This window comes from Colossoma macropomum, unplaced genomic scaffold (assembly GCF_904425465.1).
Source record: "Colossoma macropomum unplaced genomic scaffold, Colossoma_macropomum, whole genome shotgun sequence".
NCBI lineage: Eukaryota > Metazoa > Chordata > Actinopteri > Characiformes > Serrasalmidae > Colossoma > Colossoma macropomum.
Window position 1 is genome coordinate 36,815,272 of NW_023494802.1, and position 25,885 is coordinate 36,841,156.

At 37.3% G+C, this 25,885-nt stretch overlaps 2 protein-coding genes across 2 annotated transcripts; both read right to left on the minus strand.

Annotated features, from left to right (window-relative positions):
• Positions 1-2,610: 2,610 nt before the first annotated feature.
• Positions 2,611-4,193, minus strand: LOC118823052 (E3 ubiquitin-protein ligase TRIM39-like). Its single transcript, XM_036592429.1, has 3 exons — positions 3,518-4,193; positions 3,022-3,117; positions 2,611-2,887 (listed from the first exon to the last, which is right to left on the minus strand). The coding sequence occupies exons 1-3, from the start codon at positions 3,920-3,922 to the stop codon at positions 2,816-2,818; spliced, it is 573 nt and encodes a 190-aa protein (XP_036448322.1). The 5' UTR covers positions 3,923-4,193; the 3' UTR covers positions 2,611-2,815.
• A 13,735-nt stretch (positions 4,194-17,928) lies between these two features.
• LOC118822914 (E3 ubiquitin-protein ligase TRIM39-like) lies at positions 17,929-25,408 on the minus strand. The gene is made up of 6 exons (XM_036592242.1): positions 24,797-25,408; positions 24,312-24,407; positions 23,947-24,177; positions 20,192-20,214; positions 19,776-19,894; positions 17,929-18,517 (listed from the first exon to the last, which is right to left on the minus strand). Exons 1-6 carry the CDS (start codon positions 25,406-25,408, stop codon positions 17,979-17,981), a joined length of 1,620 nt encoding a protein of 539 aa, XP_036448135.1. The 3' UTR covers positions 17,929-17,978.
• Between the last annotated feature and the right edge of the window lie 477 nt (positions 25,409-25,885).

Genomic DNA, 25,885 nt, shown 5'->3' on the forward strand with positions numbered 1-25,885 from the left:
CTACACTCATAAAAGTCTTAAAATGGGAAAGAACACAAACTGAATCTATGTTTTGAATTTATGATTTGTTGTGTTATTTATGCACATTGACACAAGAATTTGAGACACTGTAGGAATTTATCAGTGGTTTCAAATATATTTTGAAATGTTGATGTGGCTGTGAGTTTTGGTTTTATAGGTCTCTCCTCATTCAAAGAGAGAGGAGTCTGGTCTCGTATGACTGAAAATACCTGCTCAAGTGAACAGACTTTCCTATAAGGACTTGGTTTGTGTCATTAACTCTGTAGTTACCTTCTCAGCTTGCAGGTTAAATGAATAAAGGTATTTACCTGGAGTTGCATTTGTTACTCAGTTAACCTTCACTTGTTCTGAACTGAAGATAAATTCAACCTAAGACTTAATCTCAGCCGTCCAATCACCAAAGATTTAGACTCATGACATATGATTTGGACTCAAATCCGACTGTTATCGCGAATTTGATGACTTGGGACTTGACTCGACAAAATCCAGAAAGACTTGCGACTCGACTTTAACTTGATTACCAGTGACTTGGAGTTTGACTCGGATTTGAGCTGCATGACTTGGGAAGACTCCAGACCCAAAGTGGAAGAGGTGGAGAGTCTGACTGCTGTGTTTATGCTCAGCTTAATTTATTTAGCAAGAAAAGCGAAGTATTCGAATTTAAGTTCCCTCCATAAGACAGACACAAGCGGAGCATCAGTAGCATCAATAAGCCCAGCTCAACAGAAACTCAACAGAAACACAGCTCACAGTATTTGAAAGAGCTTAACAGCTTCTGCAGGTAAAACAAGCTCAGAGTTCACCATGAGGCTGAAGTTGACTTTTAATCAACCAGGTTCATATTTGAATTTGCTGTTCCACCTTAAATGGTGCAGAAGTTCCACACCGGAACCGACGGAAAATCTGAAGAAGAAGCTGCTGGCAAATAAAAAGTCAACTTCAGCTTCGTACATTTACATCATCTGCTGTCTTTTCTGTAAACTTGTTCAGCTCAACTCAGTCATTTTGGTTTCTATTGTCTAAATTAATTTCAAGCTAGTGTTTGTTTTTAGTTTGCTGAGTTTTAGTGCTGAGTTAGTTTTTATTTGATTAATGTTCAAATAAATATTCAACAGTACTTGAAAATTCATGTGTATTTGCACTACTCCTTGTGTAAGCTGTTATGTCTGTCATTTGTGTACCATGGATTTTGTATTTTATTTGTAAGGCCTTAAATTAGCTGAAGAATTCATTGTGACTTGTTTAGGACTCGAAGATCAGGACCTGAGTCTCAACTTAAGACTTGACTGTATTGACTTTGGACTTGAATCGGGACTCAACTGTCTTGACATGGGACTTGACTCAGGAATCGAATGTCAAGATTTGACTTACTTACAACTTAGTGACTTGTTTCCACCTCTGCTAATCACTGCTTAGCAACTGCTGCTATCAAGCTTTCTGTTCTTTAGCGCTGGTGTGTCATGTATTTTGAATTTTGACCAACTTTGGTCGAAAGATGGGCCAGGGGGACCCTTAAAACTGAGACTGCAACAGAACACAGTCTGTCACTTTCTACCCATTTCTAAAGCTAAAAACAAATTTACAGAACATCAGCATGTGTTAAAAGTCTTTGGTCTGCAAATTTGGTACTTACTGTGCTCTTTCACTACAAAAGCTAAAAGGGTGATGTCAAAATATCAAAGCAAATATCTATTTCTACACAAGAATTCACAAGAGGTAAGATATAAAGAGTCCATAAACATTTTTTCCATGCCCGCAGTGGCAGTATGCTTTAGCCGACTAAATCTAGACAAAATTCTCGTTTATGTGAAGACTCAGACTATGACTCAGACTTTTATTTATGTCTATTTAATAATTCCCCCTTCTCACTAATGTTTGTATTTATTTTTTTGTTATTTATTATGTTTTTTATTAACATTCTTTCAGTTTTTCTATTCATTCTATTCATTTAAGACATGAACAATCAATCTACAGAATCTGATATCGATCAACCAATAGGAATATTAAGACGCTGTGACATCATTGAATGACAGCCCCTTTATTAGCATGAGGACAAGCAAATACAGAAATAAATAAATAGAGAAATAAATAAAGAAAGAAATTAATAGTCATGGAAATAAATGAATACAAAAAATGAAAGAATGTTAATAAAGAAACATATAAATAACAAAAAAATAAATATAAACATTAGTGAGAAGGGGAAATTACTAAACAGACATGAATACATGCAGACTTATTAATTTATATAAGGTTTTATTTATTCATATATTAATTATTATGTATATTTATTTATTTTTTGATTTATCATCATTGCTCTTTGCAATTCTACTTCATATATTAATTTACTAAGTCATTTATTTTTAATTTTATTTATTTTTCATTTTGGCAAATCTGGTCCTCCATACCTTACAGCATCAGATGCACACAGTACCCAACACTAACAATCTCACATGGTGGATTATTGTGATTGTAGAGATCTTCATAGTGATCCTCCCCTTTCACACTAAAACATTTAACTCACCTTTTCTTTTCTAATGTTGGTATGAAAGCACTTCCTTCAGAAGCACAAAGAGAAAGAAGCAGTTTTTGTGTGTATAAATCACAAAGAGAGAGAGAGAAAAGAAAGATTCTTACCTGTAAGAACAGAACGTCCTCAGCTTCCATCTCCTTCTCTATGTGTCTGATTGTGTCTGAAAGAGCTGATATTTCTCCATTCATCTCCTCAATCTTCCTCCTCATCATCTGACTCTTCTGCTCCTCTTCCTCCTTCAGTGCAGCTATCCTGGCTGCTTCTTCATCTCTTAGAAAACTGGTGAAGCTTCTCAAACTCCTCCTTTATCTGCCTCTCTGTGTGCTGGGCCTGCGTCTGGAATGAGAGACCATTAGGAAACACAAACTCTAACAGATGATCTACAAGCATTTACCACCTACAGGAGAAGTGGACACTCATCAGAAACATGACCTCAGAAACATGTTTCACAATTCAAGATGATGTTTCACCTTAATGTGAGCTGCTGTTTGGTCATAGTCTTGTTTAGCTTCCTTTAAGACTTTCAGATTCTTCTGTAGAGGCTCCAAAGCAGACTTGAGTTTATCCTGGAATCAAACAACAGTTTAGATGAGTGACGTCTGAATGAGTGATGAGTGATCAGTGTAACTGTTTAAATGTAATAGTTGTCCTACACACTACAGCTGAATAGAGAATAATAGCAGTTTTACTCTCTGCTTCAGAATTAGAAGAGATTTTTTTTTCATTTTTGTCCAGTGGAGAGTGAAATTCCTGTTAGTTTACATTTTACATTGACCATCATAATGAATTTAACAACAGAGCATTTTTCTGACTGATCATTCGCTTGTGCTGTTTGCTGTTTGGCCTGAAACCACACCCACTGACAGACTTTAGCTTTAGCATACAAAGCAGGTTGATCTGGTACTGAACTATTTCAAACAATTTGATTGTTACATTTAACATTTCAAAATATTTGATGTGTCCTACCTTAAACTCTGTCACAACTTCATCTACTGGGCAGCAGTTGTGATTTTTATGCGTCTTTGATAGATGACACACCACACACACAGGCTGCTGATCATCCAAACAGAAGAGTTTGAGTTTCTCATTGTGCAGAATGCAGAGCACCTCAGACCCTGCTGAAGATCTCTGACTCCTGCTCTCTAGAAGAGCCTCACACACGTTCTTCAGTACAAGGCTACAGGGAGGATGTTCCCTTGAGGATCTTCTTTTACAAACTGGACATTCTCGGGACCCCTTAGTTTCCCAGAACTTCTGCAGGCAGGTTTTACACACACTGTGGCTACACGACAGTAGAACAGGATCCCTGAAGATTTCACAGCACACAGGACATGAAAGCTCTTCTTCTGAAAGAGGGTTTCTAGCAGCCATTTCCTCCAACTGCTGCTGTGCTGTTTCTCTGTAACGGCTCCTTTAGTCCAAACTCCACTTTCACTTTTAGGACATCTGTAATGATCAGATCAGCACAGTTGAGAATCAGCCACCGTAGCCCTTCAACCCACTGAGTGAGTTTTAGCTCCTTTCAGAATCACACATCAAGAAACAAACACATACAGTCACTGTTTAAAAGCTCCTCATTGGTGTCTCTGAGTGAAGTGAATGCAGAATGAAGAAAGATCAGAGAGACAGGATGAGATTCACTTCCTACAACAGGTAGAGGAGGAGGAGCTTTGAAAAAGGAGCAGTCAGTTAGATGTTCTATTCTAACTGTGTGTTTTCTACACTAGATGACAGCAGTTAATTAATAACCTGAAACAAGGAGCTCTCAGATGAGTGGATGTTTCTAAATAATTAGTTCTTTTCAGCAAACAGAATCCAGATCTTATGAATTAAACGTAAACTATGGGGGAAGATCATATAAGCGTCAAGTATCATGAAGGACCCCCCTCTGGCCTGGTGAAGTGTAGTAACTCAATGTGGCATCGATTCCACAAGAGGACAGACAACGTCTGGATGGATGTTGAGCCATGCTGCCTGGATAGCCACCCACAGCACCGTGGTGTTTGTAGGTGCAGGATCTCTGTTGTGAATGGACTTCTTTACTACATCCCACAAATGCTCAATAGGGGCAAACATGCAGGCCACATCATTCGTCCGAACTCTCTGGAATGCTTCTCAAACCATTTCTGGACAACTTGGGCCTGAAGGCACGGTGCATTATCCTGCTCGAATATACCTCTGTTAGTGTTAACAGAGGTGCTCTGGTGGGTCTTCTGCTCCCATATCCCATGGAAGCTAAAGAACACTGCACTGACTTGCGGGATATGTGTGTGGAGCCTCCTGCATTTAATGTGGATGTGATTATTGCCAAAGTTGCTTGTCTGTTTACACAGACAATTCTAGCCGGATGCTGCTGGTCACGATCCTTAGATAACACCTCAAAACTTAAACAAGTGTGGGCGTTCCCAAGCCATCCCCTAAAGTAATGCCACTTCATCATCAATCAATTTCTATATCTTTAAATTATCTGTAAATAGTGTATGACAATACTTTGCTCTTGTTCATTTTGCTCTTGTTTGCTCTTTACTGTGCTTTGTACTGCTGCAATAGAAGAATTTCCCTCTGTGATTAATAAAGTGATCTATCTATCTATCTATCTATCTATCTATGTATCTATGTATCTATCTATCTATCTATCTATCTACATACTGCTATCCCATGCCTTTTGGCATGTCAGTGTAAATAGCTGGCTGTTTTGATCCTCAAAAAGGGCTCCCTTTCTCTTCACTATGCTGCCCATAAATATCTGCCCATTTACAAATAGGCCAACGTTATGTATTTGTAATATGATAGTTTTACAGTGAAGATGTCATAGATCTGTTGGTAGCCAGCAGTTCCCCTAAATGCCTACAGAGGTCTCTCTTTCCTCAGTGCTGACAAAGAATTAAGGAACTGATCTGGGCTCAGTTTCCCAACGCATCTTTTAAGATTGGAGTCGTGCACTCCTGCTGTAAGGAATCTCTTATGTGGTGTAGTCTTAACACAGATCACCATCTTGAACAGTTTTGCTCAGATTAAGACTAAATTCTTTTTGTTTTATGCTTACTGATTCACAAAGCTACGGATTACAGCATTGTGGTCTCAGAACAACGAAGCTTTAAAATCTGAAACATGATTTTATTCATTTTTAAAAGCTGTTTTTCATCACCCAAAGGCAGGAACAGATGTAGGATCTCTTTTATATGAAATAATACAAGGCAATCATCACAGCTGCAGCCTACAGTTTGGAGTTCCTCATCATCACAGCTGGGAGTGGCTGGAGTGATGCAGCCCTGCTAATCATTAACTAGAGGGGGTTCAATAAAGAGGAGAGTCCATGAACCTGATCTCTAAGCCAGAACCCATGGAACTGTGGAAGGCACGGATATCAGTGGAGGAGGGACATTGGCAGATTATAGACTGCCTATGTCTCTACTGTGGCTGAGCTGGTTATGTGTGCGCTTCATGTCTGGGATGTCCAAACTCTGCTAAGGCAGTGGAGGTGAGTTCTTCAGTCCAGCCTGCAAATAAAGACAAATACATGATGATTACAATGACTTTGTCTTGGACTTCAGGGGTTTTCACTGCTTCAACAATGAGAAATTCTGGAGCTTCAGCCAACTTCATTGACAGAGGACTGGTGGAGAAGTAGAAGATTGAGCTGAAGTCAGTCCTGTCTAAACTGTTGAGAGCTGTTGACGATTGTCCACTGGGAGAGGAACAGTGACTGAACCAACCCGTGAACTGAATATCAAAGCAAGATATCCTTCATTTAAAAAAGTCACCTAGAAACGCTCTCTTGCTGTATGTTGGTAGTTAATTTAACACAAACTAAATATTTCATTGGGTGATGTTGAAATCAGTAAATGAGGATTGGGCGGTTATAAATATAGAAATTGCCTTTATGAGCAGTCTCTGTAAAAAGCGCAGACAGACAGGACTCCACTGATAACCCTTCTTGTTTTTTGTGTATTCCAAAATGAGGGCTTGTGATTTGTCGCTCTACAGGCCATGGGACTATTGATCTGCAGTCGGGAACCACGACACCTAAGAATAGAATTTATCCTTCATCAAACCCAGAATCTAAGTTCACTGTAGAAGCATGTAAATTAGTATACATTTGCCCCTTCAGTTCTCTTGCTGCAGCATGCCCCTTTTACAGAAAAGAAACATAGTGGTTTACCATGGTCTAGAATTAGTACCATTATCTATGGCCTCTAATCCCGGCTGCACTTTAACAGTTGCAGAGATCATCAGTTTTCACTAAATTAGATTTACAGAACACATGGAACCTCAATAAAATAAGGAACACTAACAAATGAAAAGCTGCTTTTGTGACCTCTAGGGGGCACTATGAGTATACAGGTATGCTGTACCACCTGTCCAATGCATTTATTGATGTAGTGCTCCAAGACATGTTAGATCTCTGAGTAATTGTGTACATTAATGACACCCTGATATACTCACTGTCTTTGGAGGAACACAATAAACACATCAGACAAGTCCTCCAATGTCTGTTAGACCATAATTTGTATGTTAAGGTTGAAAAGTGTGAATTTCATAAGGAACCGGTGTCCCTTCTGAGATATATCTGAGATAAAGAGGGGGGACACATGGATGATGACAAGGTGAGTGTCATTTTAATGTACAATTACTGTTTAGTTGCTGAATTCAATGTATTGAAAAAAAAACATAAAAAATGTGGCCTGTGCAAAGGTTATGGCACATTTTATACTTTCTTTTATTTTTTCCAATAGGTTAAACTTCACAATTAAATATAAATTGTTCAGTAAATCTGCAGGAAGTGCTGTGTTTAAGTTCCCTGTAGAGGATGTGTAAACTTATTTCTACTTAGAAAATCAATGAAACATAATTTGACCAGGCTGTGCACAAAAGTTTTGCATACAACTGTACATAAAAAGGTGCTTGACATCCGGTATTTGTAGATTTGTAAATAATACAGCCAAAGTGCACATTTCAAGTACAGTTAACATCCAGTGGTTTGCTTCTATTTATGTCACTTCTTTTGTTTGCTGTTGATCGTTGCGTTTACCTTACATGGTCTAACTGGGGGCAGAAACTTAAAATGATTGACATTAGAACACACCCTTGGGGCAGCACTACTCCCTCATACTCTCATAGACCAGTGCAGTCATGTGTCATTCTGTAGTCTGCTTTGTAGTCCGCATTATTAGGCCCATATTAGGAACTCTACGCTCGAATTCTCTATGGCCGACTACAAAATGACGACACAACTACAGTCGTCTATGCTGGACTGATGCCAGACACAATGCTACAGTGACTCACTATTGCCTCTTGAGGTACAAAGTGGTATTACAAGATGGGCTAGAGCTAGCTAGTTAGCATGCCAACTTCAGTAGATATCTCTGCAATGTGATACATAGATGTCTCTGACATAACTGGTCACATTTGAACATGGACCCATTTGCTGACCACCACAGATCCTGGCACAGATATATCACAATCTCTGTGATCAGCAATGCAAAGTGTAGTTTTAAACCCTACATTAATGAAGGAGTAAATAATGACACATTTCATAATTTTTCATTTCAGGCACATCTTATCAACTGATAATCATCTAACACTCCTGGTACAAATGAACTACTTGTATTTGGCAGACGATTATTTAAAGAGCTCAATTCCATAGAAAACATAAGTAAGAATAAAACTGAAAGCCAGAGAAAGACAAACTCATCACTCAGACCAAATATAGTGTCCCGGATTTCTTTGAAGCACTTCTTCTATTCTGATGTGGATTCCTGGAGGTTTCCCAGCACTTTCTTGTCCAATGACTGTATTCAAGTTCAGTGCTTTAAGGTTAGTCACTGAGCATAAATGTTCTGTTATGGCCTAGATTACATTATAACTGATCATCAGCATGCTAACAAATGTATTGAGTTAGAAGTCAAAATCAAAGCCTACTACTCATTTGGACAAATAGTGTATGAATTACACGAAATGATATAACCTGAAACATATGGGAGTTTATGCAGTGTGACATCATAGACTCTTCAGTCAGAGATGTGCACTCTTTTATCTCAATAGCAAAACCTACCAGACCTGTACACTCTCAGAAAAAAAGGTACTGAGAGTCATCACAGGTGTGGTACTATCACATCACTGGGTACATCAAGGGTACATCTTCAGTAGCTTTAGTTAAGAAACATAATTTTATTATACTTTCTTTCTAGTTGCATTGATATGAAGATGCATGTGTGTACTTATTTTAGAAGTAAATACAAGTGAAAGATATGAAGTTAAATAAATAAATTAATTAATAAATATTGTGTGCAATTATTTGTGGTGTACATAGTTGCTCTATTCCATTGTAAAAAAATTTCATAGAAATTATGGTAAAAAACTATCAAATAGCAACGGTAAAAGACTATAAAGTCCAAAATACTATTTCAGTGTAATAGATACATTGAATTACCTTAAATCAGGAAACAATAAATAACTTTAGAAAATACTTGTAGAAAATACACAATTTAACTGTGAAAATATAAAATTTTGGTGAAATTAATGGGAAAAATACTGTGATCTTATGATGAAGTAATTACCTTAAAAAATTAACAGTGTAATTCTGCATTGCACAAAATCTAACAATTTGTACTGAGTTCAGGACTGTCTCATAGCACACACACTGCATCAACTAACAATTTCAAGTAAGACAAGATGTATCATTTTTATATGAGTTCTACTATGTGGGTGGCTCTGCGGTTCAGCAAACTGACCCAGTAGAATCCACCTGATTCTCTATAAACACGGAGCTACATAACAGAGTATATCAAACCCAGTGTACAAAACTACACATAGAAGTACTTTTTGCTGCAGAAGTTACAAACAGCCATTAGTGACTCTATTTGGTTTATAATGTACATTCTCTGGAGCTTTAACGCTAACACTAGCTAACATGCTAAGGAGGATTCTACCTGTACTGCGGCAGATTCCACCCAATCTGAGGAAGACTTCACTCATACTGAGGGAGATTCCACTCATACTGAGGTCCAAGCTCTTCATCACAGAGGGAAGTACGTGCTTAGAGCAATTTCTGGAAATGTTGGAAGGCTTCAAAACATGTTGGTAAGTAAACCCTTAATTTATTTGATGTATCAACAGTTTTTCAGTCAGACATTTACTCAAACCTAATGCTATGATTGGTCATAGTCTCGTTTAGCTTCCTCTAAGACTTTCAGATTCTTCTGTAGAGCCTCCAAAGCAGTCTTGAGTTTATTCTGAAATTAAACAGCAGTTTCTCCACACTTCACAATATTTGAACTATGTGAATGTGCTGAAGTATGGATGATCAGATCTGCCCAAATGAAAAATAAATGAAATGAAAAAATAAATGGCTCAGTAAATTAACCAATAAACACAAATAACTAAAGTATATATTGCTTACTTTTTATTGTAATTATACACATAATTCCTTTTTCAGCAGCTATATATTTCGCAATTTATTTATTTCTGTATTATTTTTTATCTGTTGATTTTTATTTTTTTTCCACATCTATGTTTTTAACAATTATTTGCTTTATTTATTGATTCATTAAAAAAGAAAAGAAAGTAGAATTCACTTCACTGTTTTACTGTACAAATGTTTTAGACCAACTTTCCTACCTTAAAGTCAGTCAGAGCTTCATCTACCGGACAGAATTCATGATTTCTGTGGCTCTTTGAAATCTGACACACCACACACACAGACTGCTGATCATCCAGACAGAAGAGTTTGAGTTTCTCATTGTGCAGAATGCAGAGCACCTCAGACCCTGCTGAAGATCTCTGACTCCTGCTCTCTAGAAAAGACTCACAAAGGTTCTTCAGTGCAAGATTAAAGGGAGGATCATCTTTAGAGGATCTTCTTCTACAAATTGGACATTCTCGAGATCTCTTAGTTTTCCAGAACTGCTGCAGACAGGTTTTACACACACTGTGGCTACATGACAGTAGAACAGGGTCCCTGAAGATTTCACAGCACACAGGACATAAAAGATCCTCCACTGGTAGCTTAAAGATGCCATTTTCTCCAATGACTACTGGTCTCTTCCTTTAATGGTTTCTCCTTTCATGGTGTGACTTTCATTTTATGGATTTCTGTACTGACCTCAGCAGAACTGTTCAAAATCACTCACTGTGGTCCTTCATCTCACTGTCTTCAGATGTCAGATTTAAAAAGTCAAAGTCATTAGATGAGTGTTTTTATCAGCAATTCTCAGACAAGATAAGATAAAATAAACCATGAGGATCAGCAGAGGGACAGTGTGAGGTTCAGTTTCCTCCAGCAGGTAGTCTGTGTAGTGGAGGAGGAGTTATGAAAGGGAGTAGCTGAATTATTCTTTTTATCCTTTGGATGCTCTTGTAATTCATTTAAAACCCAGAGTTCTTCCTTGTATGTAAATATTTTTTTTATAAAATAACCGAACCACAGACAAAGTAAAATGTTTTATAAAATATTTCATGGCCAGACATTTCAAGTATCAAATAAATCTATGTTATGTATATGTGAAAAAAAAGACTGAACTGCAAAATGGAATAATTAACACATACACACACACACACATGCACACATATATATATATATATATATATATATATATATATATATATATATGTGTGTGTGTGTGTGTGTGTGTGTGTGTGTTAATTATTCCATTTTGCAGTTCAGTCTTTTTTCAGTTATTTTATGATTTCATAATCACATAATTAATTACATAATAAGTTCTGTATATTACATACTCAGTGGGCAATTACATTCTGTGGAGAGTTTCTCAAAAGATTGTTTTTTCTTTCTGCAAATTTTTTTTTTTTCCTTCAAATTTTTATATTAAAATATTATATTAGTCATTACATTTTGGTTACAATTTATTTTGTGTTCATTTTCAAATTTTAAGCACATAAAACTTTGTATCCAGCAATTTTTGAAACAGTCAAAACCATCAGATCAGTAATGATGTAACACTACTGACTACACTTTACACCAGTGGCAGCATGACTTGACTTCCTGTTTGCACTGCAGTTTAAACCAACCCAGTCTCACAGAAAATACACTCATATTTATCTTAACTGTAGCTCCTGAAATACGTCGCAGATCAACGTTCTGTTATAAGAATATGATGACTGTCAACATATCAGACTTCGACCGCGCTGCTCTTTCAGCTACGTTCTACTTTGCGATAACACACGACCTCGAGTGTTCTGTTGCTTTAACAACAGTTAAATAAATAAAGTAAGAAATAAATAAACTGGGCCGTGAACAATTAATATGTTTTAATGTTCGCAGTTCCTTCCACCAAATTTTGGCTCCTTAACAAGCAGCTTGTTGCTACGTCAGAGTAATGAGCTCCGCTCACTCGCTGCACAGTCAGCGGTTGGCTATCCAGCTCCACACAGACCAACACATTAAACTCGTTTCACAGTCTGTTTATTCCTTGTCTGCTTGTTTTCTTCTATTCTATTCTTGGATGTCACTTGGATGACTTTGTTTAAACACTAAGTGCTTTATAACTTACAAAATTAAAAGGAAAAAAGTTTAAGAAAATGAATCTTAAATGTATTCATTTATTAATCAAATAATCAGTAATAATCAAAGTTATTTCTTGTATATGTTGATCTGTATACTTTCATTCATTGTGCAGTTGGAGAAAAAAGGCTGCTGCTCTGCTGTACATGTGCTGTCATCAAACAGCTGGCCTGCTCGTTTCACTGGTGGTCTGTGTGTGTGGTCAGGGTTAGACTGTGCACTGAGGATTGCACTCCATCTTTTTCTGTCATTTAATGTGGGTCTCCAGTAACTTTTTAATGAGCTCTCGGACCTGTAATAAACGTACGTTTTGTTTGATATGTTTATGAACTTTACGTTGCATAAGTTGCTTTCATGGTAACAATTGTTTAATAACACATTGCATATTTGGCTCACAGGTGGCCACTGACAGACATGATCTCCCTTGATTCAAGACCAGCATCAGACAGTCGCTGAACTGCTGTGGCTCTTAAGCAGTGGTTGGTATATACCTTGGAAGGTCCAGCCTCCTTGCATATTCGCAGAAGCATTGTGGCCAGTTGGTTCACCCCGAGGGGACTTGCTATGTACCACACTGGGTCTGCTGTAGTCGCTGTCTTTGTAGGTTGTAAATAGAAGGCTGTGGCGTTGTGTGGCATTTTGCTGAAATTTTTTTCTAACGCTGCAACTGGACACAGGTTGTCTCCAGGTCTGGCAAACATGAACCCCCAGTAGGTTTTCTCGATCTCGCTCCATAATGTCTTTGTGGTTTTTTGTTTCTTCGTTGAATGTCAGCTCGCAGTATTTTGTACCGTTTTCTTTCTTAAGTGCTCTGTTGCCATTTTTACCTCTGCGCCCAAAATGCAGCTGGATGTCCAACCATATTTGTTTAGAAGCCCCCTAGGATGATTGGGGTTAAATGCGTAAGATTGCTTGATGGTTTTTTCATCTGTAGGTAAAAGTGATGGATGATGATTTGTTTTGTCTCTCCCTTCGCATCTCAGAGTTTTAATGATTCCCAGGAAGACGTTGTTTGCAGGCTTAAACTCCGGATCTTTCTTTGAACACAAGGACCGACTAAGTGGAGGTTTGCAGAGATCCCGGTTGAGCCCTGTGCGAAGTCCAAGAAAACTGCTGATGCTGTAAGCCTCATCTTTTGAAGTACGGACTGAGCCATAAAACTGCCGCAATATCAAGTTTAGCTTAGTTTTGTCCATTTTTGCTAGATCAGTATTAATGTTGTTTTGTTTCAGCCAATCTATAAAACATCTTACAGCCCATTTTGTTTGGCAAACTGTATTCAGTTTATTTCTGGCTGATTCCAGGTTGTTTAGCTGTTCTTCTGTCACAGCTGCCGACTGAAAAGCTGCTCAGTGGTGATGACAGTTTGGGAATTTAGTGTAGTCTCATCTTCAGAGTCTGACCAAATCGGCTGTCAGTTTGTAAAAAAAACGTGATGTTACGGCGAAGTAACAGCACGGTTAGAACGCCTCTCAACCAATCAGCTTGCGTGGCTGGAACTCACTGTTGTATAAAGCAATGTATTACTCGAACACACCACGTCCACATCACATGGTCATTAGCAGCTTAGTTTCCGAGGTATGTTTTACTATGGATTAGTAGAGATTTCAGAATTCATCTGCATGTATCCATTTCAACTTCTATCAAAATCAGACATGACAGCATAACATAAATGTAAGAACTTATCAGATACACATTTTTGATGTAATATTTTAACGTTAACTAGAGAAACCTGAGGTTAATGTTTACTTTATTGTAAACGTTTTCATAATAATAGGAAAATATAACATTCACAGGGGAAGACTGTCTAAGATTATAGCCAAAAAACCTACATTACTGTACTTGTAAGTTATGTTCGCGTTGAAAAAACTCTTTGTTTCAAGTTGTAAATTAAAAGAAACTCTCTTTGTATATAGATAATTTAATGTTTTTCAGAAATTCCCATGGGGATTGGATCAGTATTGAGATCTATGGTTTTACACATATTAAAACACATTAATTGTACTAAAATTATTTAGGGTTAAATTAAGTATCATATCTTTAACTTTTATTAGTATTATTATTATTATTATTATTATTATTATTATTATTTCTATTAAACGATTAGTTAGTATATTTTCCTGTTGTTTGAGAAACCTTGGATGCAAAGGCAACAGAGATCCTATGTGAATGATGTGTGGCACATCATCTTTGTGAAAAAAGGCTTGTGTACTGTCTAAAGAAACTGTTATTTATATTTTTTTATCTTATTTTATCATTTCACAGAAGCTCTGATTATTCCTCCTCATCTTGTTTTGCAAAATTATAAGTGCTTAAGATTTAATAATAAAAGACTTCTTATCAATATATCAGGTTCCATCATCTTGTAACCAATGACATTGAGACTCGTTCTTTTTCTACTTTTATTGTCATTTAAATTTTCTACCAAAGGGCTGCACAACTCTGCTCTACTAAAGGAAAAATAAGACTACAGGACAAATAACGTTAAAATAGATACCAGATTTAAAAAGAAAAAGAGGAGAAAAGGGGAACACATTACTTTGAATTGTGCTGCTCTGCAAACATCTCACTATAGCTTTTTAGGAGTTTGTTGGGTTGTTAATCATTCAGACTCTTTATAAAATATTTAATTTCTACAGAAAAAAACATCAACCTTGGGTACAATTCTGAAAAAAAAGATCCTTACGAACACAGAATTATTATGTCTTTATTTATTCACTAATGTATGAATTTGATCCCCTGCATGAAAAGCCGATCAGGAAGTGACATCTTTGACCTCTCTGAAAACAGCAGGATGCAGTTTATATATACTCTCAGTGTGTGATTGAGGAGGATATTTAGGGTGTGTTTATTTAAGTAGACTATGTGTGGTGTGTGATAAAATGGATGGTTTGTGGTCTTTGTCATTAAGTAGATTAACTTTATTGAAGACTGTATTTGAGTAGAATATCTGAGGTTTGTAGAGGTTGTCTGTGGTGTTTTAATGTAAGTAGAGTATCTATGGTTTTTGACCTGCGGTGTTTTATGAGTGGTGTGAGCAGATTATCTGTGGAATGTGATAGAATAGATTATCTGTGATGGGTGACAGTACATTTTCATTTAAATTAATTATTGTGTGACTGAGTAGATTATCTGTTTGTGATTGATTAGATTATCTGTGGTGTGTGGTTGGGTAGATTATCTGTGTGTGACTGAATAGATTATCTGTGTGTGATTGAGTAGATTATCTGTGGTGTGTGACTGAGTGGATTATTTGTGTTGTGTGATAGAGTAGATTATCTGTGGTGTGTGGTCGGGTAGATTATCTGTGGGTGATTGAGTAGATTATTTGTGGCATGTGACTGAGTAGATAATATATGTGTGATTGAGTAGATCATCTGTGGTGTGTGGTTGAGTAGATTATCTATGATGTGTGAATGAGTAGACTATCTATAGTGGGTGATAGAATGAATTATCTGTGGTGTGTGATTGGGTAGATTATCTGTGGCATGTAAAAAAATAAATTATCTGTGGTGTGTTAAAGACTAAACATATGTGGTGTGTGAAAGAGTAGATTATCTGTGGCATGTGAATGAGTGGATTATCTTTGGCATGTGATTGAGGAGATTATCTGTGGTGTGTGACTGAGTAGATTATCTGTGGGGTCTGACTGAGTGCATTATCTGTGGCATGTGACTGAGTAGAGTTTCTTTGGCATGTGACTGAGTAGAGTATCTGTGGTGTGTGACAGTAAATTATCTGTGGCGTGTGACTGAGTAATTTATCTGTGGTGTCTGACTGAGTGGAGTATCTGTGGTGTGTGACTGAGTAGATTATCTGTGGCGTGTGACTGAGTAGATTGTCTTTGGGGTGTGAGTGAGTAGAGTATCTTTGGCGTGTGACTGAGGAGATTATCTTTGGCGTATGACTGAGTAGATTATCTGTGGTGAGTGACTGAGTAGATTATCTTTGGCAAGTGACTGAGTAGATTATCTGTGGCATGTGACTGAGTAGATTATCTGTGGCGTATGACGGAGTAGATTATCTGTGGTGTGTGACTGGGTAGATTATCTGTGGCATGTGTCTGAGTAGATTATCTGTGGCGTGTAACTGATTAGATTATCGGTGGCGTATGATTTAGTAGATTATCTGTGGCGTGTGTCTGAGTAGATTATCTGTGGCGTGTGTCTGAGTAGATTATCTGTGGTGTGTGACTGAGTAGAGTATCTGTGGCGTGTGACTGAGTAGAGTATCTGTGGTGTATGACTGAGTAGATTATCTGTGGCGTGTGTCTTAGTAGATAATCTGTGGCGTGTGTCTGAGTAGATTATCTGTGGCGTGTGACTGAGTAGAGTATCTGTGGTATGACTGAGTAGATTATTATTTAGATTAGCATTTATTAGACTGTTTATTAGTTTTATCTTTATCAGTTTTGTTTTCTTCTCTCTGCTTCATTTCCTATAAATAAACTTTGTGTAAACATTGTGTTTCTGATTATATTCTACACTACAGTAGTTTTCCTTTGGTCATAATTCTATCCAATCATAAAGAAGATTATACTGATGAAGATCCAGTGAGTGGAGTCTGTGTAATGCAGGCAGTCTGTCAGTCCTAAAGACACTGTAAAGCTCTCACTTCCTCATATTTCTAAAGAGTCTTAATAATTCCAGCTCCATCCAAGCAGACAGTGATGGACTGCTTATGTAGAATCACCAATAAAAGTCCTCTGTTCAGCTGTTGGTGTAATCTGTGCACTGATGAAGCAGCAGAGGAGAAATATTTAGTCTGTCCTGATCAATCAGACTAAACTCTTCTGATCTCACTGATCAAAGATAGAACAGAAAATATTCAAACTCTCCAAAAAATAGAAACTGCAGAAAAAACTAATTAATTTAAAAACAACTTGCATTTAAAACACATTTATCAGACCCATCAAAGCTGTGAGTGGAGCTACATAGTGAGTGTGATAAATGGTCACTCTGTGTTTGGAGATTTATAAAATGTGTTTGTTCATTTGAGAGCAGAGACACTGTGTCCTGAATTGTGTGGAAGAAACTAAGAAAAGCTGTGAAAGAACGAATGCAAAACACTTTGTTCATCATGACTTTCAGTTACTAGTTAACAAACAGTTTAAACAGATAGAAGACACACTTAGAGTGACCTGAAATATGGTCAGATTATTAAACCAGTCAGTTTATTACACTTTTTTATTAAACTTTCAGGTTATTACTTTATTCTTTAATTAATTAAATCAAGACTTAAGTGAGTTCTTACAAGATTGAGTGTGTTATTACATGTGATTTAAATTTTTCTCTGTTCATTTTATAATGTAATAAACAATGTATAATGTAATATCTCTACATTATGTGTTAAAGTGTTATTATATTACTGGAGGAGAATTTTATTACATTATCAGCAGTTTATTACATTATGAGTTTGTATAATATTTGTGTTATTACACTGTGTGTGTTGGTCAGTCTGTCTCTGGGTGTGTTGGTCACTGCTTTAGACAGATCTTCTCCGTTTTATCTGCTGGATAATCTTTACATGATGTTGTGGGATAATATTCAATACATAACATGCATTCAGTTTATAATATAATGCAGTTTATTTCACACAGTAAACTATTAATCTCTGAACCAAAGCAGAGTTTTAAAGATCTAATGATGGAGAAAAATGCAGGATGATAGAGAAACAAAATCTACACTGAAAATGAGTGAAATCTCACTCAAATAACGTTTCTAATGTTGTAATGATATCAGGAGTCACTCTATGACACTTTAAATCAGCATTTTACTTCCACACAGACAAGTTAGGATGGAATGGTACAAACACATTATTTAAAATATACATGTAATGACATATTCTTATGATCATAATTCAGACACTCACTACCTGTATAAATGTTCATTCTAAGCAGCATCAACTTTAACTGTGCTGTTCCACTGTTACTGACGTCTTCACTGGTAAGATCCTCAGAGGATGAACAGACCAATTCCAGAAATACGGTAAAACTCGCTGACTGAAAGTGTGTGTTACAGTGTGCAGGTGTGTGTTGGTTAGAAGATCAGTGAAGGTCACTTTCCCCCTGTCCCAGTCCAGCTGCACTCTGACCCTCTGCAGCTTCTTTTTAGGTGTGAGGTAGAGATCTGACTGTCCTGGACAGTGTATCCGATATTCACTAAAATAACAATCCAGACTCCACACTGAATCCCAGAAAGAGATTCTTTTTCTTGTTTCAGACTCTGGTATCACACCCAGTTCCCAGTTATGACTGTCTCCAACCTGGACGTCCCAGCAGTGTGTCCCTGAGTTAAAACCCTCAGAACCCAGAACACACTCCCACTTATCAAATCTCTCTGGATTATCAGGAAGTGATGATCTCTGTTTCCTGTTTTCTACAGCAGTGAGATCAACGGACAGGTGGAGGTCTGGATGTGCAGTGTTGGGGTCCAGAGTAACAGGGGCTGAGGAGAGAGAACACAATGAAACATCATGTTTTTCTCTCATTTCTGTAAATGTTTTACCTCTACAGACTATTTTCTTTACTGTGAGTAAAACAGCTTTAGAGATCGATTCCAGAACACAGATCAACTTTAATCCTGGACTAAATGTTGATGTTCAGTTCAGTGCAGCACTAAAGTGTATGTTCAGTAGTGAATGGTCATTATAGTCCAGTGACAGATCTAATCTGAGTGCAGCATTTTTCTGTAGTGATTCACTCACAGAGCTGAACATCCATTAACATTTTCACACTCACTGACTTTCAGATCATTTTGTGATACATTTTATATTTTATAAATTATTACAATCTCGACACATTTAATGTCTGTGATCCAACTAATTATGAAATTATATTACACCTATTATCTATTGTATTATCACTATAATCTATATAAAAGTAGTTCTAATATATATTGTTCTGGGTTGCTGTGCAAAAAAATATTAAATTGAGTATGAAGTGAAAATACAAACTTGTTTGGAGTAAGAAGACCCCCAGACATGCTGCAAAAAAACCCTTTAGCATATTGACCTAAATATATTATTTACTCAGATTTATTATTATTATAATTAATAATAATACTTTATTATTATTAGTAGTAGTAGTAGTAGTAGTAGTAGTAGTTAATACTACTACTACTACTACTAATAATAATAATAATAAGAAGAAGAAGAAGAAGAAGAAGAATCAACCTAATAGTATTGTGCAATTAATGTAATCACATTTCTTTTTAATTAATGCATAAAAGTGGTATTTTAAGTATTTCTATTTTATCTTTGAGAAACAAATTAATATTTGCTTCAATTTCAATACAAAATATAATTTTGTATTTGGATTAATAACACAATTACAAAAAAAAGACTTAAGTATAAAAAAAATATTTTATTTTTTATTTTATAATAAAAATGTACTAAAATGTAAAAAATATATATATATTTTTAAACAAAGTACATTTTAGTTTGATTTATTTGAGTCTGTTTAAACACTGATTCTTCTTTCTTTCACTGGAGTATATTTTTATCTCCACACTTCACATTTTGTCTGAGTGAGATTTCTGCACAGTACAGTATTCATACTTTCACTTAAGTACAGTTTCAGTGTCCTTTTTACACCCTGAATAAAGAGAACATGATAACATGTTACTGATAGTTTATAAACAGTGTGTCATTAGTGCAGAAGCAGGCTGTGTGTGAGAGATCAACCCTAAGAGAAACAGAACTTACTGTACTGGAGAATCTCCTGCATGTTCTCCCACACTCTGAACTTCAGGTTGGAAAGGTGTTTCACTACATTGATCAGAGCTCCTGATGTCTTCTCTGGATCCTTTGGTTTGAGCTGAGCTCTGAAAATAGAAGATTGTGTGAAATATATCACTGTAGAAACTTTACAGCCTGTAATTTATTTGACTAAATATCAATATTTTATGACATGTATTGTCTCGAGAGTCAATAATTCTGTTGTTTCTGTTAAATAAATATTTCTGCTACTGTTCTCATCACTACAACATTAACACACAATCCTTATTCACCTTCATTTCATTATAATACACTCATATTTACAATAAATAAAATATACTGTAGATTTAAATGTAATAATGACTTTAACATTAGATAAAATGTGTGATCTGACATTTACTCACTGTTTCTCTGTAGACTTGAAGTTCTGAGAGGGAAACAAAAAGAACATTGTAGTTAAAAGTGAAGAGACTTTTCAGCTGTTTTTCATATGAAACACACAAACACCAGCAAACAGCCAAGTTGGTGACGTTATCTATCATTTAATATTCAATAAAACTTTACCTTCTAAATAACTACTTAATTAAATTCATTATGTTTGTTATTTATAAATTAATCTAATCAGTCAGATGTTGATAAACTAGTTTGACTGGATGAATTTTGAGAGGCAGGGATCACAAACTAGACCGACGAGCAAAATGCAAACAAATCCATCAACCAGTCATCAACAAACAAATGCAGGTGAAGATCTAATGAGGCTCACTTGGAAACACAGCTTAGAATTACAGGAGAACCACCAACAACAGAACCAGAGCCAAACTAACACAACAAGCAGCAGGTTTGTGGATGATGAGGAGGCAGAGCCGGAATGTTCAGAGGATCCAGGAGAGGCTCCACTGATGATCAGATACAGAGTCAGAAGATCTGCTCATTTCTTTTGTCTTCATTTATAAAACAACTAAATAAACGTATTTGGTTCTTCTACTTGAGTTTCCTCCCAGCAGAGCTCACTACTGTACACTACTTGGTGTTTGTTGGCTCTGTGTGCATTAATGAAACTATAATAATCTTTTTTGTGACCTTCTTGTGTTGTTTACTGAGAAATGTGCTGACTCTGCTAAAGTCAGTGTTAATTAGTGTGATAATGCTAATTCTACTTTGTCTCTCATTGACTTTGCTAACAGTTGTACAGATTACAGTGTCAGTTATTTGGTTTATTTTACTGCTGTTTGTTTTTGCTACAGTTTAAGTTCCTTTTCTGGGAGACACTGTTCACATCTGAGTGGTACTATATTAGCAATATGCTAACAGACAAGCTAGTCTTCAGTTAATGACTCAGTTTGCCAAGTGTGTTATCACTGTGTGTTTAGACCGCCCTCTGCTGGAATCTGCACTGTAGTACCAGATTCACCTTTCACTTTATATCTCAGTACTGATCATTAATAGAATTAGGACAAGAAATTAAATATATTAACCAGATTGTTTTATTTACATCTAATAATGAATAATTTGCACATTTGAGTAAATATCTGTTCTGTAGCCAAGCTTTTTGTTTGTTTTCTGATTTACAGAAACCACACTCACACCTCTACACACCCAAACACACATATTCAAAGCCTGTTTCTGTTTGCTGATCATCTTGTGGAGGAGACAATTAAAGCTTCCTATTAACTCAACCTGGGACCAGCCATCAGGGCGGATCTATAGGGTGGCAAAAGTTCGCAGCTGCCACCTCCTCCATAACTTTAACCACCCTAATTATTAACCTTAATTATGCGACCCTAAAGAACACTGAAACTGAGTCTATGTTTTGTCGTGTTATTTATGCACATTGACACAAGAATTTGAGACACTGTAGGAATTTATCAGTGGTTTCAAATATATTTTGAAATGCTGATGTGGCTGTGAGTTTCAGTTTTATAGGTCTCTCCTCATTCAAAGAGAGAGGGGAGTCTGGTCTCGTATGACTTGAAATACCTGCTCAGGGACGTGTTAAAGTGGCTGTCGAGTGAACAGACTTTCCTATAAGGACTTTGGTTTGTTAACTATGTAGTTACTTTCTCAGCTTGCAGGTTAAATGAATAAAGGTATTTACCTCAAGTTGCATCTGTTACTCAGTTAACCTTCACTTGTTCTGAACTGCAGTTAAATTCAACCAGAGACTTAATCTCAGCCCTCCAGTCACCAGAGATGTAGACTCATGACATATGATTTGGACTTGAGTCCGGTTGGTATCATGAATTTGATGACTTGAAACTCGACTCAACAAAATCAAGAAACACTTGCAACTCGACTTTGACTTGAACACCAGTGACTTGGACTTTGACTCAGACTTGAGCCTTAGGACTTGGAACGACTTGAGACCCAAAGTGGAAGAAATGTGGAGAGTCTGACTGCAGACAGGACTCTACACAGCTGCTGACTTTTCATGTGAAAGGATTTGTTCCCTCCCTAAAGTTGATATACATCAGCTTCCTCAAATGTCTGTCAGTGTGTTCATGCTCAGTTTAATGTGTTTAGGAAGAAAAGCAGAGCATTAGAATTTAAGTTCGCCTCCATAAGACAGACACAAGCAGAGCATCAATAGCATCAATAAGCCCAGCTCAGCTCTTAGACTCTTACTGGAGAAACTGACCAGCTGATCTGACCATTTTCCTCATGGTAGTTAAACAACAGAAACACAGCTCTCTGTATTTGACAGAGCTTAACAGCTTCTGCAGGTAAAACAAGCTCAGCGTTCACCACGAGGCTGAAGTTGACTTTTAATCCAACAGGTTCATATTTGAATCTGCTGTTCCACCTTAAATGGTGCAGAAGTTGAAGAAGAAGCTGCTGGCAAATAAAAAGTCATCTTCAGCTTCGTACATTCATCATCATTTTGCTGTCTTTGTTCAGCTCAACTCAGTCGTTTTGGATTCTATTGTCTAAATTAATTTCAAGCTAGTGTAAATTAAATTAATAATAATAAAAATTACACAGAGCTACACACTGCTAACATGCTGTCATTAAAAGACTGTAGTACCATCACCATCTGTTTTGGTGTTCAGTGTTGAAATGGCCTTAAATTAGCTGAAGAACTCATTGTGACTTGTTTAGGACTGGAAGATCAGGACCTGAGTCTCAACTTAAGACTTGCCTGTATTGACTTTGGACTTAAATCGAGACTCGACTGTCTTGACATGTGACTTGACTCAGGAATCGAATGTCAAGACTTGACTTACTTGCAACTTAGTGACTTGTTCCCACCTGTGCTAATCACTGCTTAGCAACTGCTGCTATCAAGCTTTCTGCTCTTTAGTGCTGGTGTTTCAAGTATTTTGAATTTTGACTAACTTTGGTCAAAAGATGGGCCAGGGGGACCCTTAAAAGTGAGACTGCAACAGAGCACAGCCTGTCATTTTCTACCCATTTCTAAAACTAAAATTTAGAAGTCTTGGTTTGCAAATTTGGTACTTACTGTGCTCTTTCACTACAAAAGCTAAAAGGGTTATGTCAAAATATCAAAGCAAATATCTACTTCTACGCAAGAAGTCATAAGAGGTAAGATATAAAGGGTCCATAAACATTTTTTTTTCATGCCCGCAGTGGTAGTATGCTTTAGCAGACTAAATTTGGACTAAATTCTCCTTTATGTGAAGACTCAGACTATAGATGGCATTAGTATTGGTAATGGTATAATAACTTCCAAACACTGTATATCAAAAAGGATAAGCTGTGCATGTTGGTTGCTGCTGTTTTTGTTTTGTTGTTCTGTTGTTGTTTGCTGAGTTGTCAGGCGGCTGTATGGATAGTTCTCTATATAAACGTGTAAAAAATACACTTGGATGCCATGTGAACGTGTCACCCTGAGAGAACTTCCCTCCATCTCTGGTAAAACTTTTTAGATCCGCCTCTTCTACACACCAGCTATCCTGGTTTAGTCTGTGTCTACCTTACAGGCATCAGATGCACACAGTACCCAACACTAACAATCTCACATGGTGGATTATTGTGATTGTAGAGCTCTTCATAGTGATCCTCCCCTTTAACACTAAAACATTTAACTCACCTTTTCTTTTCTAATGTTGGTATGAAAAGCACTTCCTTCAGAAGTACAAAGAGAAAGAAGCAGATGTGTGTATAAATCTCAAAAATAGAGAGAGAAAAAAAAGACTATCACCTGTAAGAACAGAATGTCCTCAGCTTCCATTTCCTTCTCTATGTTTCTGATTGTGTCTGAAAGAGATGATATTTCTCCATTCATCTCCTCAATCTTCCTCCTCATCATCTGACTCTTCTGCTCCTCTTCCTCCTTCAGTGCAGCTATCCTTGCTGCTTCTTCATCTCTTAGAAACTGGTGAAGCTTCTCAAACTCCTCCTTTATCTGCCTCTCTGTGTGCTGGGCCTGCATCTGGAATGAGAGACCATCAGGAAACACAAACTCTAACAGATGATCTACAAGCATTTACCCCCTACAGGAGAAGTGGACACTCATCAGAAACATCACCTCAGCAACATGTTTCACAATTCAAGATGATGTTTCACCTTAATGTGAGCTGCTGTTTGGTCATAGTCTTGTTTAGCTTCCTCTAAGACTTTCAGATTCTTCTGTAGAGGCTCCAAAGCAGTCTTGAGTTTATTCTACAATTAAAGAACAGTTCAGATTAGTGACATCTAAATGAGTGATGAGTGATCAGTTTAACTGTTTAAATGTAACAGTTGTCCTACACACTACAGTTGAAGAGGGAGTAATAGCAGTTTTACTCTCTGCTTCAGAATTAGAAGAGATTTTTCATTTTTGTCCAGTGGAGAGTGAAATTCCTGTTAGTTTACATTTTACATTGACTGTCGTAATGAATTTAACAACAGAGCATTTTTCTGACTGATAATTCACTTGTGCTGTTTGGCCTGAAACCACACCCACTGACAGACTTTACCTTTAGCATACATAACAGTTTGATCTGGTACTGAACTATTTTAAACAATTTGATTGCTACATTTAACATATCAAAATATTAGACGTGTCCTACCTTAAACTCAGTGACAGCTTCATCTATTGGGCAGCAATTGTGATTTTTATGCGTCTTTGATAGATGACAGACCAAACACACAGACTGCTGATCATCCAGACAGAAGAGTTTGAGTTTCTCATTGTGCAGAATGCAGAGCACCTCAGACCCTGCTGAAGATCTCTGACTCCTGCTCTCTAGAAGAGCCTCACACACATTCTTCAGTACAAGGTTACAGGGAGGATATTCTTTAGAGGATCTTCTTCTACAAACTGGACATTCTCTAGACCCCTTAGTTTCCCAGAACTTCTGCAGACAGGTTTTACACACACTGTGGCTACACGACAGAACAACAGGATCCCTGAAGATTTCACAGCACACAGGACAGGAAAAGTCTTCTTCTGAAAGAGGGTTTTTTAGCAGCCATTTCCTCCAACTGCTGCTGTGCTGTTTCTCTGTAACGGCTCCTTTAGTCCAAACTCCACTTTCACTTTTAGGACGTCTGTAATGATCAGAGCAGCACAGTTGAGAATCAGCCACAGTAGCCCTACTCTCTGGAATGCTCCTCAAACCATTTCTGGACAACTTGGGCCCAAAGGCACGGTGCATTATCCTGCTGGAATATCCCACCATTGTGGGGGTACATGAAGTCCATGAAGGGCTGAAAATGGTCACCAAGCAGTGAAATGGTCAATGACATGTTCAGGCGGAGGAATGGACCCAACCCATTCCATGAGACCACACCCCACACCAGTATGGAACCCCCACCAGTCTGCACAGTGCTTTGTTGACAACTGGGGTCCTTGGCTTCATGGGGTCTGCTCCACACACAAAATCTACCATCAGCCCGAAACAATTGGTACTGTGATTCATCGGACCATGCCACATGTTGCCAGCCCTCCAGGGTCCAGTTAGCAACCTCACTAGCCCAGATGAGGTGCTGTGTCCAGTGTTGTGGTGTTAAGAGAGGTACTCTGGTGGGTCTTCTGCTCTCACATCCCATGGAAGCTAAAGAACACTGCACTGACCTGCGGGATATGTGGGTGGAGCGTCCTACATTTAATGTGGATGTGATTATTGCCAGAGTTGCTTGTCTGTTTACACGGACAA

Excerpts from the sequence above, each read along its gene's own strand:
- LOC118823052 (XM_036592429.1), bottom strand. The coding sequence starts at position 3,922 with ATGGCTGCTAGAAACCCTCTTTCAGAAGAAGAGCTTTCATGTCCTGTG. Across the intron at positions 3,118-3,517 it reads AAGTTGTGACAGAGTTTAAG|GATAAACTCAAGTCTGCTTT; the intron begins GTAGGACACATC and ends GTTTGATTCCAG. Across the intron at positions 2,888-3,021 it reads AAACAGCAGCTCACATTAAG|ACGCAGGCCCAGCACACAGA; the intron begins GTGAAACATCAT and ends CTCTCATTCCAG.
- LOC118822914 (XM_036592242.1), bottom strand. The coding sequence starts at position 25,408 with ATGGTGGGATATTCCAGCAGGATAATGCACCGTGCCTTTGGGCCCAAG. Across the intron at positions 24,408-24,796 it reads AAGCTGTCACTGAGTTTAAG|AATAAACTCAAGACTGCTTT; the intron begins GTAGGACACGTC and ends CTTTAATTGTAG. Across the intron at positions 18,518-19,775 it reads GCAGGAGATTCTCCAGTACA|CCCCTGTTACTCTGGACCCC; the intron begins GTAAGTTCTGTT and ends CTCTCTCCTCAG.